This window comes from Lagenorhynchus albirostris, chromosome 13 (genome assembly GCF_949774975.1).
Source record: "Lagenorhynchus albirostris chromosome 13, mLagAlb1.1, whole genome shotgun sequence".
Lineage (NCBI taxonomy): Eukaryota > Metazoa > Chordata > Mammalia > Artiodactyla > Delphinidae > Lagenorhynchus > Lagenorhynchus albirostris.
Genome location: NC_083107.1, coordinates 7,881,068 through 7,899,912, shown reverse-complemented (window position 1 = coordinate 7,899,912; position 18,845 = coordinate 7,881,068). Strand labels below are relative to the sequence as shown.

General features: G+C 41.7%; 1 protein-coding gene across 2 annotated transcripts in view; it reads right to left on the bottom strand.

Annotated features, from left to right (window-relative positions):
- MGAT4A (alpha-1,3-mannosyl-glycoprotein 4-beta-N-acetylglucosaminyltransferase A) overlaps positions 1-18,616 on the bottom strand; it is a 108,643-nt gene extending 90,027 nt beyond the window's left edge. The window contains exons 1-3 of one of the 2 annotated variants that reach the window (XM_060168829.1): positions 18,538-18,616; positions 14,024-14,352; positions 13,280-13,306 (exon numbers count right to left, since the gene is read on the bottom strand). In XM_060168829.1, coding sequence (XP_060024812.1) covers positions 13,280-13,306; positions 14,024-14,117 — 121 coding nt within the window. In that variant the 5' untranslated portion in view covers positions 14,118-14,352; positions 18,538-18,616. The remainder of the gene's footprint in view (positions 1-13,279; positions 13,307-14,023; positions 14,353-18,537) is intronic. The other variant, XM_060168830.1, reaches the window with a different exon arrangement.
- Between the last annotated feature and the right edge of the window lie 229 nt (positions 18,617-18,845).

Here is an 18,845-nt window from a genome sequence, read left to right as displayed (position 1 = left end):
CAACTCGTTTATGATTTTAAAAGCTCTATAATTCACATCATATACTTAATGGGAACAAAGCAAGGATGTCCACTCATGTCATTTTTATTTGATGTTACACTGGAGTTTCTAGCCAGTACAATAAAGAAAAAGGAGGAAGGAAGGGAGAGGAGGAAAGGGAGAAAGAGAGAGAGGAAGATAAAATACATTTTAAAGGTTTCTAAAGGGGTAGAGGGAACAGGTATTATACCAAGAATATGGAACTGAATAGCCACACTGGCTGCTAAAAGACAGTGAAAGCATTTCTTAAAAATTCAGAGGAAACATAATTTTCAACTTAAAATTCTTTACCCAGCCATTAGTGAAGTGTGAAACTAGGATTTTTTTTTTGAAGATTTTTTTGATGTGGACCATTTTTAAAGTCTTCATTGAATTTGTTATAATATTGCTTCTGTTTTATGTTTTGGTTTGTTGGTCACAAGGCATGTGGGATCTTAGCTCTCTGACCAGCGATCATACCTGCAGCCCCTACATTGGAAGGCAAAGTCTTAAGCACTGGACTTCCAGGGAAGTCCCAAAACTAGGATTTTAAAATATTCAAACATGTACCTATTCAGGAAGCTGCTGGAGAACATGCAAAGGAAAAAAGCCAAGAAAGAGAAAAACTTGGGATCTGGAAAACACTCCCAAGAGGGAGACAAAGGGAACTCCTGGGATAATGGCAACTGCAGACCCAGAAGACAGCTCTGCAGAGGCCTAGAGTGTGACCAGTCCAGACTGGAGAAGGACACAGAGCTTCAGGAAGGAAACAGCTGGTAAGAAAATAAAACTGATAAGTTATCTGGTGTATGAAAGCATTTGGAGAGAACTACTAATAGACATATGGCATAGAGAACAAACCGGAATAAAACAGGCATGCAGAAAATTATACCAGAATGAGAACTGCTAATACCAGGGAAACAAAAAGTTGTACAATAAAGGAAAGGTACAAGTATAATACTTGGCTCAGAAGTAAGATGTATTCACTCAATCACAATAATGTAAATATGGAGTCATGATTTAGCTAAAAATTGTGATGTCACTATTATATTGTTAGAATGAGAAGGAAAGAGGGAATAAGAGCTAAATTTTCATCTACAAGAGGAAGTCTATAGGGCTTCCCTGGTGGCGCAGTGGTTGGGAGTCTGCCTGCCAATGCAGGGGACATCGGGTTCGTGACCCCGTCCGGGAAGATCCCACATGCCGCGGAGCGGCTGTACCCGTGAGCCATGGCCGCTGAGCCTGTGCATCCGGAGCCTGTACTCCGCAACAGGAGAGGCCACAATGGTGAGAGGCCCGCGTACCGGGAAAAAAAAAAAAAAAAAAAAAAAAGAGGAAGTCCATAGATGATGTCTAAAAGTGAAAACAAAATCAAGGAAGAGTAGTATACATACGCACATATAATTTATCAATATGGAAATGCCAAAAAGAACAGCCAAAAGAACTGAATATAGCTCGTTTGGGGACAGGAGACTAGGAGAGTACAAAGAGATGAAGCTGGATGTTATCCTTTCAATATCACCTTTCAGTGTTATCAAAAAACTTTTTCTAACTAGGAGCATATTTCACTTTAATAAAAATTTTTACTTAAGTTAAAAGCACACAACACATAAACATACAGCAGTAATACTGCTTTAACTGAAGCACCTAGGAAACAGAACTCGAAGATCCACTCTGCTTCACAGGGGGACCAGAAGCAACAAACATGAAAGAGTCATCATGGTGGAATTCAGGGGGAACTGAGCGCACTGGGAAGAGGAGAGTAGAGGTACCAAGAGGCCACGCCCTGGGAGACGCTGCTAGGAGGCCGAGGGCACTTCTGTACTGAGTTCTGAGATCAGGTCACGAGTTGACACACCGGCAGGGAGGTGCCGTGAGGGTCAAAGGGACTGCTGAGTCATTTAAGCCAGAACCTATGGAACAGATAAAGCTGTGGCAAAGAGCAGTAGGAGAGGAACATCCGCAAGAGTAAAGATGGCCAACGATTTTCGGTTAATATTAAGTATTCGGATGGTGATAAAAGCTGAAGATGAGCTAGATCCTGGAGACCCCTGAGATGTCAGGATGAGAAACTTAAAAACTGTACATAAAATCGGTCTGTCCTCACCTTACACAACCTCTCAGCATCATTCCGTATGACTGACAACTTTCCTCCGTCTGCAAACACTTCCCTCAAGTGATTCTTCTCGTCCATTCCCATGACTCTCAGTTTCCTCAATATGCCACCAACATGCACATTTCTACCTCTGGCCTGAGCACCTCATGTTTATCACAGAACTCACGACACCATCTCTACCATACTCCCGACACCTCCTTCCTCTCACTATGCTTCACCCACACTGATTCTTCCTTATGCTCTTTCAACACGCCTTTTGAAAGAGCTCACCCTTGACTTCTGTACTTCCTGTTTCTACTTCTGGCCCTACTTCTCTGGCTTCTTTGCCCTACTTCTCTGGCTTCTTATCACTTAGGCCTCCATTCAACTTCACCTCCTCCGAGAGGCCTTCTCTGACTACCTGTACCTAAACAGCCCTCATTTCCCCTTCTGTCACTGCCCATCACATTAGCGTGTTTTACTGTCAATATTCATTAAATCATCTAGGCTGTTCAGCTGCTCAGCTATTACTGTGTCATCTCCCTCCCCAGTGAAGATGTGGATAAACAGGCTCTATGACAGCAAGGATGTCACCTACCTTGTTGACCACTATACTGCCAGTGCCTCGTGGAACAGTTCCTTGTACATGCTCAATAAGCATAAGGTGAATGAATAAATTAACTGAGCTGAAGAGAGAAAAAGGAGCAATCTGAAGAAAGCTACTTACAAACCAAAGAGCACCATGGCAATAAAGCACCAATATCCCATCACTGGGGTTAGTACATTTCCTTCAAGATAGAATTCATCACCGAGCAGTGTAAGCAGTAAGACCCACAGGGCGGGGGGCTGGCCTTGTTCAAATACTCCCCTATAGTTTGCATATTAACTTCTGGCCAGTTTATCAAAAGAACACAAGAGGCATAGTCCACACGCAGGAAGGAACTTCCCTTAAAGAAGGTGACAGGGGGATGTCCGCAGTGTCCTATTTCTACCTTATCTCTTAGTTTTCTGATAAGGAAACCCAAGTTATCTTTACTCTTTCATCCAATCAGGTCAGAAAGGGCAATGCTTATTTCCCTTGAGAAGAGGGTTGATTAACCTTCTAGATCACAATCAACACACTAAAAGGTAACTTCCTTTCATTACTGCTTCAGCGGAAGCTTGCCACCCCTGGGGAATGATTTCCCCCTCCTCCCTGTTTACACTTCCTTCTTAAGGAATTAACTGCAGCGATGGGCTGGTTCCACTTGGTGTTTGATTAGTGCCCTGGATCACACACTCTCAGGAACACAGGCTCATAATGATTCTGATCGCTGAGAGCTTCACTTCCCATCACGACTAAATCAGTTTCCCTGTTCTGTCCTTACATGGCCAGTCATTTTCTACCATTGTCCTTCCCTTCTTTAATAGGCTGACTACAAACTTACCTTTACTTAGCGACAGTTCCAGTTTACAACTGTTATCCCAGCCTAACCGTTACTAGTAACAATAATTGTTCTCTAGTGCCCCAGTCTGGACAATATATGATCACCCTAACTGTTGAGGAAATAAATGATGTCCATTAAAAATATTATCTATAGGGCTTCCCTGGTGGCGCAGTGGTTGAGAGTCCGCCTGCTGATGCAGGGGACACGGGTTCGTGCCCCGGTCTGGGAAGATCCCACATGCCGCAGAGCGGCTGGGCCCGTGAGCCATGGCCGCTGAGCCTGCGCGTCCGGAGCCTGTGCTCTGCAACGGGAGAGGCCGCAGCAGTGAGAGGCCCGCATACCGCAAAAAAAAAAAAAAAAAAAAAAAAAAAAAAAGTGGCCATAGAGTGACAACTGTGAAAATGATGAGGTAGTGACCTCCAGGATGTGGAGGGACCTCAGAAACACTGAAATGATGTGATTAAAAAAAAAAAAGACAAGGGACTTCCCTGGTGGCACAGTGGTTAAGAATCCGCCTGCCAATGCAGGGGACACGGGTTCCAGCTCTGGTCCAGGAAGATGCCGCTGAGCAACTAAGCCCATGCACCACAACTACTCAGCCTGTGCTCTAGAGCTCGTGAGCCACAACTACTGAAGCCTGTGCACCTAGAGCTCGTGCTCAGCAACAAAGAGAAGCCACAGCAATGGGAAGCCTGCGCACCACATCAAAAAGTGGCCCCCGCTCTCTGCAGCTAGAGAAAGCCTGGGTGCAGTAACAAAGACCCAAAGCAGCCAAAAATAAATAAATAAATAAATAAATTTTTTTTTTTTAAAAAAGACAAGATGTTGTTATACATGTAGAATACTTGCATAGTACTGTTGTAACAGAGCACAATATGATTTAAATGCTTTAAAACACAAAAAACGATACATACATGTACATACATACAGTTTCTGGATACTTATATACATAAATCAATGTATAAAAAGTGGACTAGAAGAGCACACAGACATGATATGGTTTGCCTCAGTCAAGGTAGGGGGCAGAGATGAAAAATGGGTGAAAGATTTTAGGGAAGTCTGCCATGCTTCATTTATTAAAAATGAAAAGACTGGAAGTAAATATGAAAATCTAGGGGGAATACTTCTATATTATTCATTATATTTTTCTGTATACTTTGAAATTTTAAAAAATGGCGTCGGGCAGGGTGGGGACACGGTCTTTGTGCTTTAAGACGCTCATTGTCTAGACTCAATCCTAGTTCATTTTTGCTGGCTGCCAGCAATCACTGCTTCTTTTTATAAATATTCATGCTCTCAAAGTACGCAACTAAAGTCTGTCCCCAAACATCAAGATCTGTAATTTGCAGATCCATCTTTTCATCCTTAGGGGGAAAAAAAAAACACAAAACAAAAAAACTGTTTGCCTACACGTTGCCTTCAAGCACTTCACCCAATCTTTAAAATTCCTCCATGATCATTAACAGTGAAATGAGAGGCAAAAAGAAAAACAAAAACCAAAAACCCAAACCCGAAACAAAGCCAGAAAGCTAAAGTGACTTTTCCAAATCCAAGCACAAGCTCTAAGAGAACCAAGATCTCTAGGATCTTATTTTCCCCCAATGATAATACTGCCATTATTCCTCAGGAAAAGAAAACTATCAACAGCATCTTAAGAGTTCAATAACCTCTACATTCACCTTGCCTTTCACTTCTATAAAGGAATCAAGTCCAACTCTGCCAGAGCAAGGCTGGTCATGTGTAGTCTCTGGAGTTCTTTCTGGACCTTCTCCACGACTTAATCCAAATATTTAAACATCTGTTAGAAGTCAAAAATTTCACACATTCCATGATACACCTGACCTTCATTATAACTCACTCACTGAAAATGGTTCCAAAGTAACTTAAGTTCCACACTGGAAACCTATATTTTCTAACTACCCATAAATTTTCTTTGCCAGCTGCCTTAGGTTGACCTTAATCAGCTCTGTTATAGACCAAAATATGGAAGTCAAGACTATGACATCCTCCTCTGTGATTTACTCAATGTCAAGGTTCTTTGAGTTCACACACTGACAATAAAGAGCCTGCTTTATAGGTCCATAATAAAAGGAAACATACTAAATTTGATATAGTCATTAATTATGTGCTTTATTTTAATCAAAAGCCTCTAGATTTATGTGTCCTCGTCTGCATCAGAGCAATAAACCTAAACTCTGAAAGTTTAAGATTCTGTGTAATTATATCTGGGGAAAAGAAAAGGTTATATCCACCTTAAACTATGGCAACATGTTGCTAGAAAGACACTTTAACGGTTGTTACTCTGTGACAAAACAAAATCCCACCATCATCACTCTCGTCAACACACATTTCTTCCAGAAATATCAGCAACCAATAACACAGACACTTCAATTTAAAGGGAATTTTGCAACAGATTATTTGCATGACCTAAGTGTCCTTTAACTAATGGCAGGGTGAACTGACTTTTTAATCTAAAAAGAATCAAATTGAACTGGATTTTTTTCTCTAAATTTCTTAAAAATGGAAACCTCAGGGGCTTCCCTGGTGGCACAGTGGTTGAGAGTCCGCCTGCCGATGCAGGGGACACGGGTTCGTGCCCCGGTCCGGGAAGATCCTACATGCCAAGGAGCGGCTGGGCCCGTGAGCCGTAGCCGCTGAGCCCGCGCGTCCAGAGCCTCTGCTCCGCAACGGGAGAGGCCACAACAGTTGAGAGGCCCGCGTACCGCAAAAAAAAAAAAAAAAAAAAAAGGAAACCTCATACTTAAAAAAATTTGCAAAATAAATGAATAGGGCTAGAACATGATTAAATACTATCAAAGAAAATACTGTTTTAGAAAAAGTATATGAAGAAGCCACATTCGGTGACCAACAAAATGGGACTTCCAAAAGCCCCGCTATGGAAACCCTGTTTTCTACTGCAGTGGGAAGTCTGCTTCAGATAGTCCAAGCCAGGGCATCAGACACACCTGGGCATCAGACACACCTGGGCTTAGACCTTGCACTCTATCGTTCTCCAGTCAGGTAACAGAGTGGGATGAAGCAATTTACTAATTGCCTTAGTGTCTTCAAACAGGGATTTAATACTCATCTATTTCCCTAGAGCTGTTGTGAGGACTGAATGAGACCATCAAATGGTATTCTTTACCATCCCCAAATACCAACCCTATGCTTATCTTCTTTGAAACTACAGGTGTATTTCTCCTGAAACAGCAGCAGTATACAGGAATAACAGAGGTCTAACCAGTCTTATTATCTCTCTGAAAAATTGTCTGTAAACTAATAGGACCTTACCACTGACTGAAAGTGAAATGGGGAAAAATAGGAACAGATAAAAGATTTGAAGGAATGCTGCAGAGTTACAAAAGAGACAACTTGAGCTAAATTCAAATTAGGAGAGGCAACAAAAAAAAACCTTTACAACACAAATCTTGAAGGTCAGGTTTTTAAACTTAACCTCCACTGACCAACAACATGGTACCAGGGAAAACTCTATCATGGCTGCAAGGCACCAGACATCCAGTTTAGGAACATTACATTTCCTGGAACATTTCTCTCCTTTTTCCATAACTCACACACAGGATTTGTGAAGAAATTTTTTTAAAAAATGTTTTTTAGTACTTTGAAATAGCAATCAAGGTGCCAACAAAAGTTTCTCTACACTGAAGCCTGCCAGTACTAACAAAGAGGTAAATTCAAGCAACATCTGGCCATTTGCCACCATGTGAAGAAAGAGAGAAACCTGTAGGCAAACTTTTCCTATCCCACTTCACATTCTCCTTTAAGTAACAAGTCCCAGGCTGCCCAGCTGCCCTACAAAACTGCAATCATATTGGAATGCCTCTTTAGAGAGCTGGAGCTCATCAACACAGGACAAAGTCTTAGTGATCAATAAAACCTCATAAAGAAAGGAAAGTAGGGTACAGCACCATGATGGGTTAAATTGGAAAAACCAACCAATGACCATTTCCTAAGAACAACAGCAATGCTTGTCCATCATGGAGTCTCACAGGCACCAAAATTTTGGTCTCTAATATAATTCCTACCGAAAGGAAGTAGGACTCTTAAGGCATAACTAATTCCACATCTTCTGATAGGGGGGGAAAAAATCAGGACACGTCTGCAAGCATGGAAATAGAATTAAGAAAGCAAGGATGCTTCCAAAGATGTCAGGGAGAGTTCTAAAGAGATAAAGACAATAGCCTTTTTAGAAGGACCTCCTATAGACAAGTTGTGACAATGTGGACACTGGAAGAAAAAAAATTATATTAAGTGGATATAAATGTATTTTGGAAATACTACTAAAAAGAGGAAAATATTCGGAGAAAGGCTGGAATGCAAAAAAAAGAGGTAAAGTATATGGGTACTTTTTTGTTAATTTCAGTAAGTAGAAGACTGTCAATATAATTGAGTGTTTGTTTCCTCTAATAAGCATGTCTCCTTATAAAGTGTAGATATCTGTGTATACCAAGAAATGGGGGGGTAGTTCTGTGTAAGTCCAAGAGTTTTCAAACAAAGTAAGAAGTATTACAAGAATGGGGGGAGGGGGCGATGATCAGAACAATGGTCTCACAAAGAAACTGAGTAAGAAAAGAATGATCTGTCCTAAAATGATCACAGTCCTAGACTAGATCCCACATTTCAGAGGAAGAAAACTCTAGGTGGTCTTCTAATGAGAAGATGCTAATAAAGTATGCTTAAGTTAATATCTCTACCAGGAGACTGTATGTATGTATACACTGAGATTGAGCAAATAATTACTATACTGGGATACTAACAGCCATGTTTTTTATGGAGACAGGGAAATGTCTAGACTAGACTAGAATGAACACTACAGCACTGGATTAAAATCAGAGGGACCAGTATGAACTCATGGTGGTTTTTCTTTTTAATATATACAGATGGATATAGAAATAGATAACAGATGTGTGTATAAACACACACACTTCCTTGCACTGTCCACTGAGAGGGACAAGAAGTGCTGATACCACACAGAAATTAGTCCATTAAGACTCCATTCTTGGGCTTCCCTGGTGGCGCAGTGGTTGAGAATCTGCCTGCTAATGCAGGGGACACGGGTTCGAACCCTGGTCTGGGAGGATCCCACATGCCACGGAGCAACTAGGCCCGTGAGCCACAACTGCTGAGCCTGCGCGTCTGGAGCCTGTGCTCTGCAACAAGAGAGGCCACGATAGTGAGAGGTCCGCGCACCGCGATGAAGAGTGGCCCCCACTTGCCGCAACTAGAGAAAGCCCTCGCACAGAAATGAAGACACAACACAGCCATAAACAAATAAATAAATAAATTTTAAAAAAGAATAACAACCCAAGCCAAGCTGTAGGATTTACTAAAAAAAAAAAAAAGACTCCATTCTTCAAGGAGCTAAAGGCTCCTGTTACCTGTGAAGCTATCTGGTCCTGTTCTTTGGGAGTTTTTTTAAATTACTGATTTAATTTCATTACTGGTAATCAGTCTGCTCAGATTTTCTATTTCTTCCTTATTCAGTCTTGGAACACTGTATGTTTCTAGGAATTTATCCATTATTTCTAGGTTGTCCAATTTGTTGACGTACAAATTTTCATAGTAATCTCTTATATTTTGTATTTCTGCAGTATCAGTTGTAACTTCTCTTTCATTTTTCATTTCATTTATTTGGGCCCTCTCTTATTCTTGATGAGTCTGGCTAAAGGTTTAACAATTTTGTTTATCTTTTCAAAGGACCAGTTCTTAGTTTCATTGATCTTTTCCATTGCTTTTTTCATCTCTACTTCATTTACTTTCCACTCTTATTATTTCCTTACTTGTACTAACTTTGGGCTTTGTTCCCCTTTTTCTAGTTCCTTTACGTTTAAGGTTAGACTGTTTGAGATTTCTATCATTTCTCAAGGTAAGCCTGTACTGCTATATACTTCCCTCTTAGAAGTGCCTTGGCTGTGTCCCATAAATCTTGGAATGCTGTGTTTCTATCTTCATTTGTCTCAAAGTATACTTTTATTCCCTCTTTTATTTCTTCAATGACCCATTAAATATTTACAGCATGTTGTTTAGACTCCACATATTTGTTATTTTTCCAGTTTTTATTTCTTGTAGTTGATTTCTAGTCTCATATGCAGTGGTCAGAAAAGATGCTTAATATGATTTCAATCTTCCTAAATTTACTGAGACTTTTTTGTGGCCTAGCATGGGATCTGTCCTGCAGAATATTACAAGCACACTTGAACAGAATGTGTGTTCTGCTCTTTTGGGGTTGAAAGTCCTATATATATTTATTCAGTCCATCTAGTCTAATGTGCCATTTAATGTCAGTGTTTCCTTATTGATTCTCTGCCTGGATGATCTATCCATTGATGTAAGGGGAGTGTTAAAGTTCCCTACTATTGTATTACTGTCAATTTCTCCCTTTATGTCTGTTAATATTTGCTTTATGTATTTAGGTGCTCCTATGTTGGGTACATACATGTTTACAAGTGTTATACCTTCTTGTTGGATTGATCCCCTTATCATTATGTGACGTCCTTCTTTGCTCTAGTTACAGTCTTTGTTTTAAAGTTTAATTTAAGTATGCTTAAATAAAAAGCTGTCCCAGCTTTCTTCCTATTTCCATTTACATGGAATACCTTTTTCCATCCCCTCACTTTCAGTCTATGTGTGTCTTTAGATCTAAAGTGAGTCTCTTAATAGGCAGTGTATATATGAGTCTTGCCTTTGTATCTATTCAGCCACCCTATGTCTTTTGGATGAAATGTGTAGTCCATTTACATTTAAAGAAATTACTGACAGGTATGTACTTACTGCCATTTTGTTAATTTTTTTCCCTGGTTATTTTTATTGGTCTTCTCTGTTCCTCTCTTCTTCTCTTGCTCTCTTCCCTTCTGATTTGACTACTTTCTTCAATATTATGTTTGTATTCCTTCCTCTTTATTTTTAGTGTCTATTATCAGGTTTTGGTTTGTAGTTACCATGAGGTTCTTCTATAACAACATATGTATACAGCTATCTATTTTAAGTTGATGGTCATTTAAGTTTGAGCACGTTCTAAAAGCACTACATTTTTATGCCACCCCCTCATTTTATGTTTTTGATGCCATCTTTATCATATTTTTATTTTGTGTATCCCTTAATTATTGTGTGTGTATATGTGTATTTATTAATTTTTATTTATAGTTATATGATTTTACTAGTTTTGTCTTTTAACCTTCATACTAGGTATATAGGTGGTTGATCCAACTACGCTTACTGTATTTTTGCCTTAGAATATACAAAGAACTCTTACAACTTAATAGTTAAAAAATTCTTTTTAAATAGGCAAAGAACCTGAATAGACATTTTTTCCAAAGAAGATATACAAATGGCTAATAAGTACATAAAAAGATGCTAAACATTATTAGAAATACAAATAAAAAGCACAATGATATACTACTTCACTATTACCAGGATGAGTGGAATCAAAAAGCCAGATAACATGTGTCATCAAGAATGCAAAGAAATGGTAACCTTCATACCCTGCTGGAAGAAACACTAATGGTCCAGCTACTTTGGAAAACGGTCTGGCAGCTCCTCAGATGATTAGATACAGAGTTACCACATGACCTGGCAATTCCACTCCTCGGTAAATAACCAAGAGAAAAGAAAACACATGTCCACACAGAAACGAACATGAGTGTTAGATGTCCCTAAGGACAGGCATCTAAGATTGCTTGCTTGGTGTTGCCCAGTTTCTGGATTGTGCCTGACCAAACTAGGAAGTCCATTAGGAGAACCCGCCCCCCCACCTGCCCCACACACACAAGTAAGACATGTAATTACCCTTGTCCCACTCTCACACCTGCTTACAACTTTCCCAACCTGTGCTTTCCACACAGTTGGAATTCTGCCTAATTTTTATGTGAGAATCCTCTATACCCTGCAGAAACCTGTACCCTGGACTGAACTCCAGCTTTCCTGGTTGGGTTCCTGACATCCTCCTCAACGTACGCCAATCCCATGGACCAGCTCATGTATTCTTCCAAGTAGTAAATGAAGACCTATAACAAATATGATAGGAACTGCACTGGGATTACCAGCTAAACCCTGGGACAGTCCTGGAAGCACAATGAGCATCTCGTAATTCCAAAGCACGAATGCTCTACACCCTTGCAGAAAGTTCATGGATGCACAGCAGCCTCCTCCACCTGACATGCCTACTGCCCCCTGTTCTGCCTGGTCTCTGCTCTTCTGGGCAGTAGACCAATAGCTAGGAGCACAATCTCTGAACCAGCTTTACTGAGTTTAAACTTCACTCTTCCCCTTAATGTATGATCTTGACAAGTTTCTCTACCACTCTGCCTTGGTTTCCTCATGTATAGAAAGGGGGTAATAATACCTCCCGAGGTCATTATGAGGATTAAATGAGACAACATATAACACATAATATGCTTATGACAGCACAACCACAGCACTCTGTTACTGCTTCTATCTTAGCCTATCTGACGGTGTCACATTTTTTTACTTGCATCTTCCCCTACTGGTCCTTGAGTTTCCCAAAGGTGTGAAGTGTCTTCTTCTTTTTCATATTCACAGCATATAACACAGTGCTAGTCACAGGACAGGTACATGAAAGGGACCAATGAATGAGTGAAAAATAAAAATTATGAGTCCAGAAACATCGGTGATTACAGAAACCATGCTTTCAATATAAAAAGCAGAGCACGTGGTTTATGAGTATATAAGAATTAAACATCTGAAATGAGGCTGGCTCTGGAAAATCCAGGCTGACTGCCAGAATGATCTAGAAAGAATCCGAATGCTCAGCGGTCAGAGTGGTTACATAAACGCTGGCATTAAAGCACAGGGGGTTTTACAGAAGCACGACGGGAGACCTCTGCTGATACCTGAAAGAGTCCGGACAAAACACTAAGCAGAAAAAACAGAGCAGAAAAGTATGCACAGAAGGACTACAGACTGTTCGAAGAGTGAAAATCAAAGAGATGAGGCTTTTTGTGTGTATCCCTAATACTACAAGGTGAAAAGATCTTTATATGTTTTGAAATTAATTTTGATTCTAAAGATCACTTAACACACAAAAAAATAATGCTTATAATAGCTTTACATATGGAACAAGATAAAAGGAATGGAGATTCCAAAAGTTTTAATCCTTTAAATAAGACACAGTAAAAAGGGTCAAGTTTCTGTTACTATAACTCTCTGAATAGATAAGTTTCCTGATAAGAAAAAAATCCATATACTCTTCTTAGGGTCATTTACTCTTATTTCCTAAGTAGACTTTTAAGGCCAGTCATCTGGTCTGTTCACGTCAGGGACAAGCAATAGTTTGATTAACTACTCAAAGTTCTTCTTAAGTAAGTCTTCTCCTTTTGGTATGATTAAAAAATGAAATCTAAAATGTATATATGTCTGCAAAGAAGAAAGGTCTTCAGCAAGTATTTCATTCATTTTCCCCAAACAGTTCCTTCCAAAATTAGAGTCCAACTCAGAGAAAAAGAGAAAAACAATACCAATACTATACTTGCTCAAAGCGCAGAACACGTTTTCCCACTTATATCAACTTATTTCATATATACACATATACTCACACAGATATATACATATCAATACACACACCAGAGAAAAGTTAAGTCATGAACACATCTTTTCAGTTACTTTCATACAAGTCAATAAAATAATTCCAGCAACACCACCTTCCAATAACCAGGTGACAACTACTAGTCTACCTTGACTCTCACAAACTAAATACAATACTCACCTCCATTCTTCTTGCCATCAATATTCCCTAGATTAACATAAGGAAAGGAGACAGGTAAAAAGGAGGGGTAGGAATTGCCTGTAAACATTTCCTCTTCAAAAAAAGCAAAGAAATGCATTAGCCCTGAATATACTTCCAATCACTAAACAGACAACCTTCCTTAGAAACACAGTTGGACAGTCTGAACAAAATTAATTTTTAAACTTTTAAAATTTTCACATCAGAATTTCTCCTCACTTACTTCAAAAATACTCTTGCCTGAAGAGCAATCTGTCAACACATGCTGGTTAAATCATTAACTACACAGCACCAAATCAGTCCTATGATCAGCATGTAAATTTCATGAAGGCGTCGACTGTCCTTTGAAGCGTTTTATACAACATCCGGTACAAGGAAGCTTATTAAACATTTATGACGTTTAATAATAAAAAATAAAATGCCCAAACAGAAGTCTTTGTTACTCGACTTGGCTGCCATTTATAATATAAACCACTGATGAGCATGTCTCTCCAAGTGCAATTACAAGAAATCAAAACCAAAACAAACCCCATTCAAATGAGAAAGTCTGTCTCCTCCGTCCAAGAATACTGCCTCATTTTTGTGTCAGAAAGAAACTGGCAGGCCGCCAGCAGATAGCATGCAACATGCAGCTTGTAGGGGCATTCAACTCAAGCATCTACGCACCGTTGACAAAGCGAAACACCTACTACATGCCATGCACATTTTTGGAGATGTTTTCCTTACCTTTCCCATTTTGCCACGTAGTATACCAAGATAACGTAAGGAACGACGTGATAAATGCTAAAACAGTGGCTACAGTTCCATTTCGGAGCCTCATCTCATTTCACCATCACACTGGTTCATATGTTTAGGATGATAACCAAGACTGTTTTCTTTTTATCCTGAAGTCAGGTGAAGCCAGGACTCCTGGCTCTGGGCCAATCAAAACAATCAATAGGAGAAGTTCATTTCAGACGCTGCGCAGAAGCAGCCTGGCAGCCACGCCACCCACAATTACTATTCAGGACTGTCTGCACGGTCTTCATAGGTGGATGCTGCAGGCTTCTTTCTTCCTATTCGGGGGGAAGAGAGAAAGAAAAACTTGCTCAGTGATGCAAAATATTAGTTTCTTCATTTATCAGTCACTGTTATAAACAGATTTTTGGCTGGGCTAAACTGTATCTGTAAAGATTACTCCCATATCCAAATGACATTTAATACACTAGAATGATATGGTTCTTCTCCAGGGAAAAAAGCTTCCAACTGTACTCCCTCCTCATTGGTTCTGTTTTGCCTGTGGAAACAGAGTTATGGTTACTTATGTAAAGGGGGAAGTGGTGGGGCTCATTAAATAATAAGCCACAGGTTCCAAGCTGAGAACGCTAATGATCACACAATGGTTCCTGAGTAACATCATCTTCACTCTCTGCGATCCTCCTGTTGCACAATAATAGTTAATGTTTTAAATTTTTTAAAGAAAACTGACAGACTACAACCTACGAGGGTCAAAAGCCCTAGGTCCTAGATCCAGCTCCATCACTGCTTGCGGGACTTCAGGCATGTCACTTATCTTGGCTTTGTGGTTCATCCATAACATGAGGAAACTACCTGTCCTGGACCCTCCTGTTCTCATAAATAATAAAAGGTTACAGTTATGATTGCTATTGATCATCATTGTAAAATAAATGTCATTTTTCCAACGATTAACCTACTCCCCGGGTGTAAACTGGGACTATTTCAGCATTTAGAAAATGCGGTAATCCAACCAGGATACCATAGGACCCAGGACTAATCACTTAGCATTGCTTTAACTCAGGAAACCTGGAGATCACCTCCCATCTAGCAAAGCTGAAAAAAATCTGGAGATCACCTCCCACCTAGCAAAGTTCAGAAAACAGAATGAAATCATGTCCTGAGAAGTACTTAAGCATAGTCACCTAGCACCTAATAGGTTCTCAATAAATGTTAACTGTATTAAAAAATAAAACCAAATCAAAAACCTGCAGCCAGTCACTGGTTCAGGCGGCTCTGTGCACAGCCGGTCTCATTCCCTCAGGGCATATCAGACACGACAAGATGTGCATTGATTCCTGCTGGCCACAGGGGGACCATGAGATGCACTTGGCAATCCACTAAGTGACACTCCAGTGGGGTGAGTTAATGCACCTCCAAAAAGGCCTGGGAAGCCCAAGGGACAATTCCCTATGGCGAAGAGGGCAGCTGATTAAAGCAGCCATTTGTAGGCAATTCAGAAACTACCATCTCAGCTGGTTTGTAAAAGTGATGTTGCTAGAAACCTCCACTAGTGAAAAAAGATTTCACTAGGGCACAGGATTAACAGTAAGAACGATAGACACTACAACTCACTGAGGGTTTTCTATGTGTCCCTCACACGTTCTAAATCTTCAGTCTTCAACTCCCGTGAGGCAGGCATTGCTGACCCTATCTTACACACAAAAAAATGAACCCAGAGACAGAACCCTAATTTGCATGACTCCAAAGTCCAAGTCCTCATCTCCCACCCTTTGCCTCTCAAACTAGGCCACCTGCACTGGGGCCCCTAGAAGCGCCAGGGCTATTCCAAGTCTCAGGTTACACCACAGAATCATCCCGGGGTGTTACCTTTACCCAACAGATTAAGTGTGAATTTAAAAAAATAATTATACTCTACAACCAGTATGGATCTATTATAGAATAAACTGCAAAATTCACAGGAAATTTCAAAGTTTCAACTTAAAACTTGAAACGAATTTCTCACTTCCTGTACCCTGGGCTAGGCCCTCCCCCCCACACACTCACACCCAGGCAGCCTGTTAATCCTCCTTGGCCAGCAGCTCTGTGGTATAATATTCTAGAAGCACTGAACTCCCCTCTCCTTACTCTCTGCAAACAAAGAACTCCAAAGATATTCTCACGTTCAAGTTATGATAATTTTCTAAAACCAAAGTTATTCACCTTCTAACATATCCATGTCAACAGTCTTCATGGTGAAATTCTAGAATTTCAACTCATTTCCATAAAGTGCCTAATATATTGTCTTATATCAATAAGCACTCGATAATGAATTCTGATTATAAAAAGAGAAGGGATAACTCAGTGAATTATGTAACTTGGAATTTTAGTCCTGTTGCGGCATCATATAAAAATTCACGTAACTTTCTGTTGCTATATCCTTAGCCCTACCTTACTTCAAGAAGGATTCTGTCCTTTGGTAAAAGAACTAAAAGTATACAGGTTATTAGGGTAGACATTCAGTCAATAATCACGGGGAAGTAGAGAAGCAGAGAATCAGAAAATAAAGGATATTCTGAAACATAGTTTTATTAAATACAAATAAATCCCATAAAATTCAGTATAAATGGGTAGAGAGACAAGTAAAAGTGAATGAACGCTATAATCAAAGTAGACTATAGATATAGTATTGGTAACGGGAAAAACATAAGGAATATTAAATATTGGATCCAGGAAGTAATTAATCTCTGGTTTGAAGAAAATACTTATAATGAACTCTGCCAACAAATAAGACCTGAAATTCTGCAAGAGAAATACAAGAGCATTTTACTCAGGAAGAATGCCATCATACATTTTTAATTAGGGTTTCCACACTAATGAAGTTTAACTGCACAGAACAAGAGTAAAACCAATGATCCCCATGCTCTCAAAACAGGAGAGGTGAGGCTGGACAGCCAAGAGCCCTTTGGATTGACTGACTACCTAAAGCAAGAGAAGAAGTAACACATAGTTTTCATCACTGTCCACATTTGTAAAAATTTCAATCTAACATCTTGTCACTCTCTGTGACTATCACTTAACACATCTGAATTCTTAACAACAAAAAAGGCAGTGGCTTAAGTTACTGGTCATCTTCTCCATCTTGACAAAGCTGTATGGAACTTTCAACTCCAGATCTCACACTGAAAAATCTGTTTTATTAACAGTCCTTTAAGGGCTGCAGTCCTTTATGTTATTATTAGATACATAACCTTTGTTGGATTTTAAAGTGTTCTCTGAAATAGTCAATATGTTCTATGGCCGAAAACACTTAACATATGGCTTAATTACCATCCCACAGACAGGACAGAGATGACTGAAGGAAAGGCACCATCATGAAATCCGTGATGTAAGCCCTACAACTTTATACACCGCAATCATGTTAAAATTCATTGGTTTTACGTTTATAAAAGGATTTCTATTTTTCGTCAATACAGCTTACATAATTTCATCGTCCTGTGCGTTTTCAGATTTACACGTGTGGGCTAAAGAAACCTTTGTTAGGATAACCTGTTAATGGAACTTTTTAAAAAAAAAACATTCAGAAAAAGAAACATAAACCACTAAACGCATATTATTCACTTCTAAATTTAGGTTCTAAATTCGAACGAACGACGTTGTCATTCTATTTTATCAGAAGTCGTCCGACAGCAAAAGCACAACAGCAAAATATATGGAAAGCACTGAAAACATGCACTGCGCCTGCTTATATTTCGCAATTCGGATTGTAAGCAATGAACGGGCTCCAGAGAAACACACGCTGCGAGAAATAAAAAGCGGGCGCGCGAGTGGTCTGACTGCCAGCTCATAAAACACGCCTTCCCGCTGTCACCGGGTACACTCAGTGGAATCACCTGGCCCCAACCCGAGGGTCCCACTTGCAGCTTCCTCGTTAAGGCGGAACTGAGGCCTGGGGATGGGGGTGCGCTTGCACAGAGGACCAGCGAGTCTTGACTTTGTAGGAAAATTCGCCAGGACTGTGTACGCTTCGCCTACCCGGCAGCAGCCCCAGACCCTGCGCCCGGGCCGCCTCGCCCCCGCCGCACCTGCCCCGCGGCCCCGGGACGCCGCCGACTCCGGGACAGGCGTGCGCCCTGGGGCAGCAGGTCCTGCGGGCAACTCTCTCTCCCCTCTGCATCCCCAAACCCCCACTTTCCTCCACTTTGCCCCAAAGGCGACAAGCCCCGCCGCGCCTAGGAGCGCCGAGAACGCACCAGGCGCCCGGCCGGTCACCCCGAGAGCGCGCAGCACCCCGGGGCTGCGGCGGCGGCGGAGCGGGGCTGACGGCGAACCCAGGGCGGCCCGGCCCGCTCCCCGCCCCGAGGCCCGGTCCGCCCGCGCCCCGAGCCGGCCCCGCAGCAGCCGGAGGCGCAAGAGCTCCAGGCCGGGCCGCGGCGCAGGCTGCTCCGTTACCAGCAGGTGGATCTCCCGCGACCCGGGGCCGCCCCTCAATCCCGCGCCCTCCGCGCAGCCGCCCTGCACACCACCTCGAAGCTGCCCGCGCGCCGCCGCCGCCGCCGCCGCCTCGAGCCCCCTCAACCGCCGCCGGCGCTTCCAGTCCTGCCGCGGCCGCCGCGGAGGCTGCTGTGGCCGCCGCCGCTGCTGCCGGGCGCCCCGCCTCCCCGCGCGGCTCCGCCCCGCTGCTGGAGCGCTGCGGCCCCCGCGCCCGGCCCCGCCCGCGACCCCGCCAGCCATTGGCCACCGGTGCTGCGCGCCGTCCACCGGGCGCCCCCGCGCGGCCGAGCCTCCCGCCAGAGGCCCGCCCGGCTGTCATTTAGGGGCGCCGTCTCGCAGC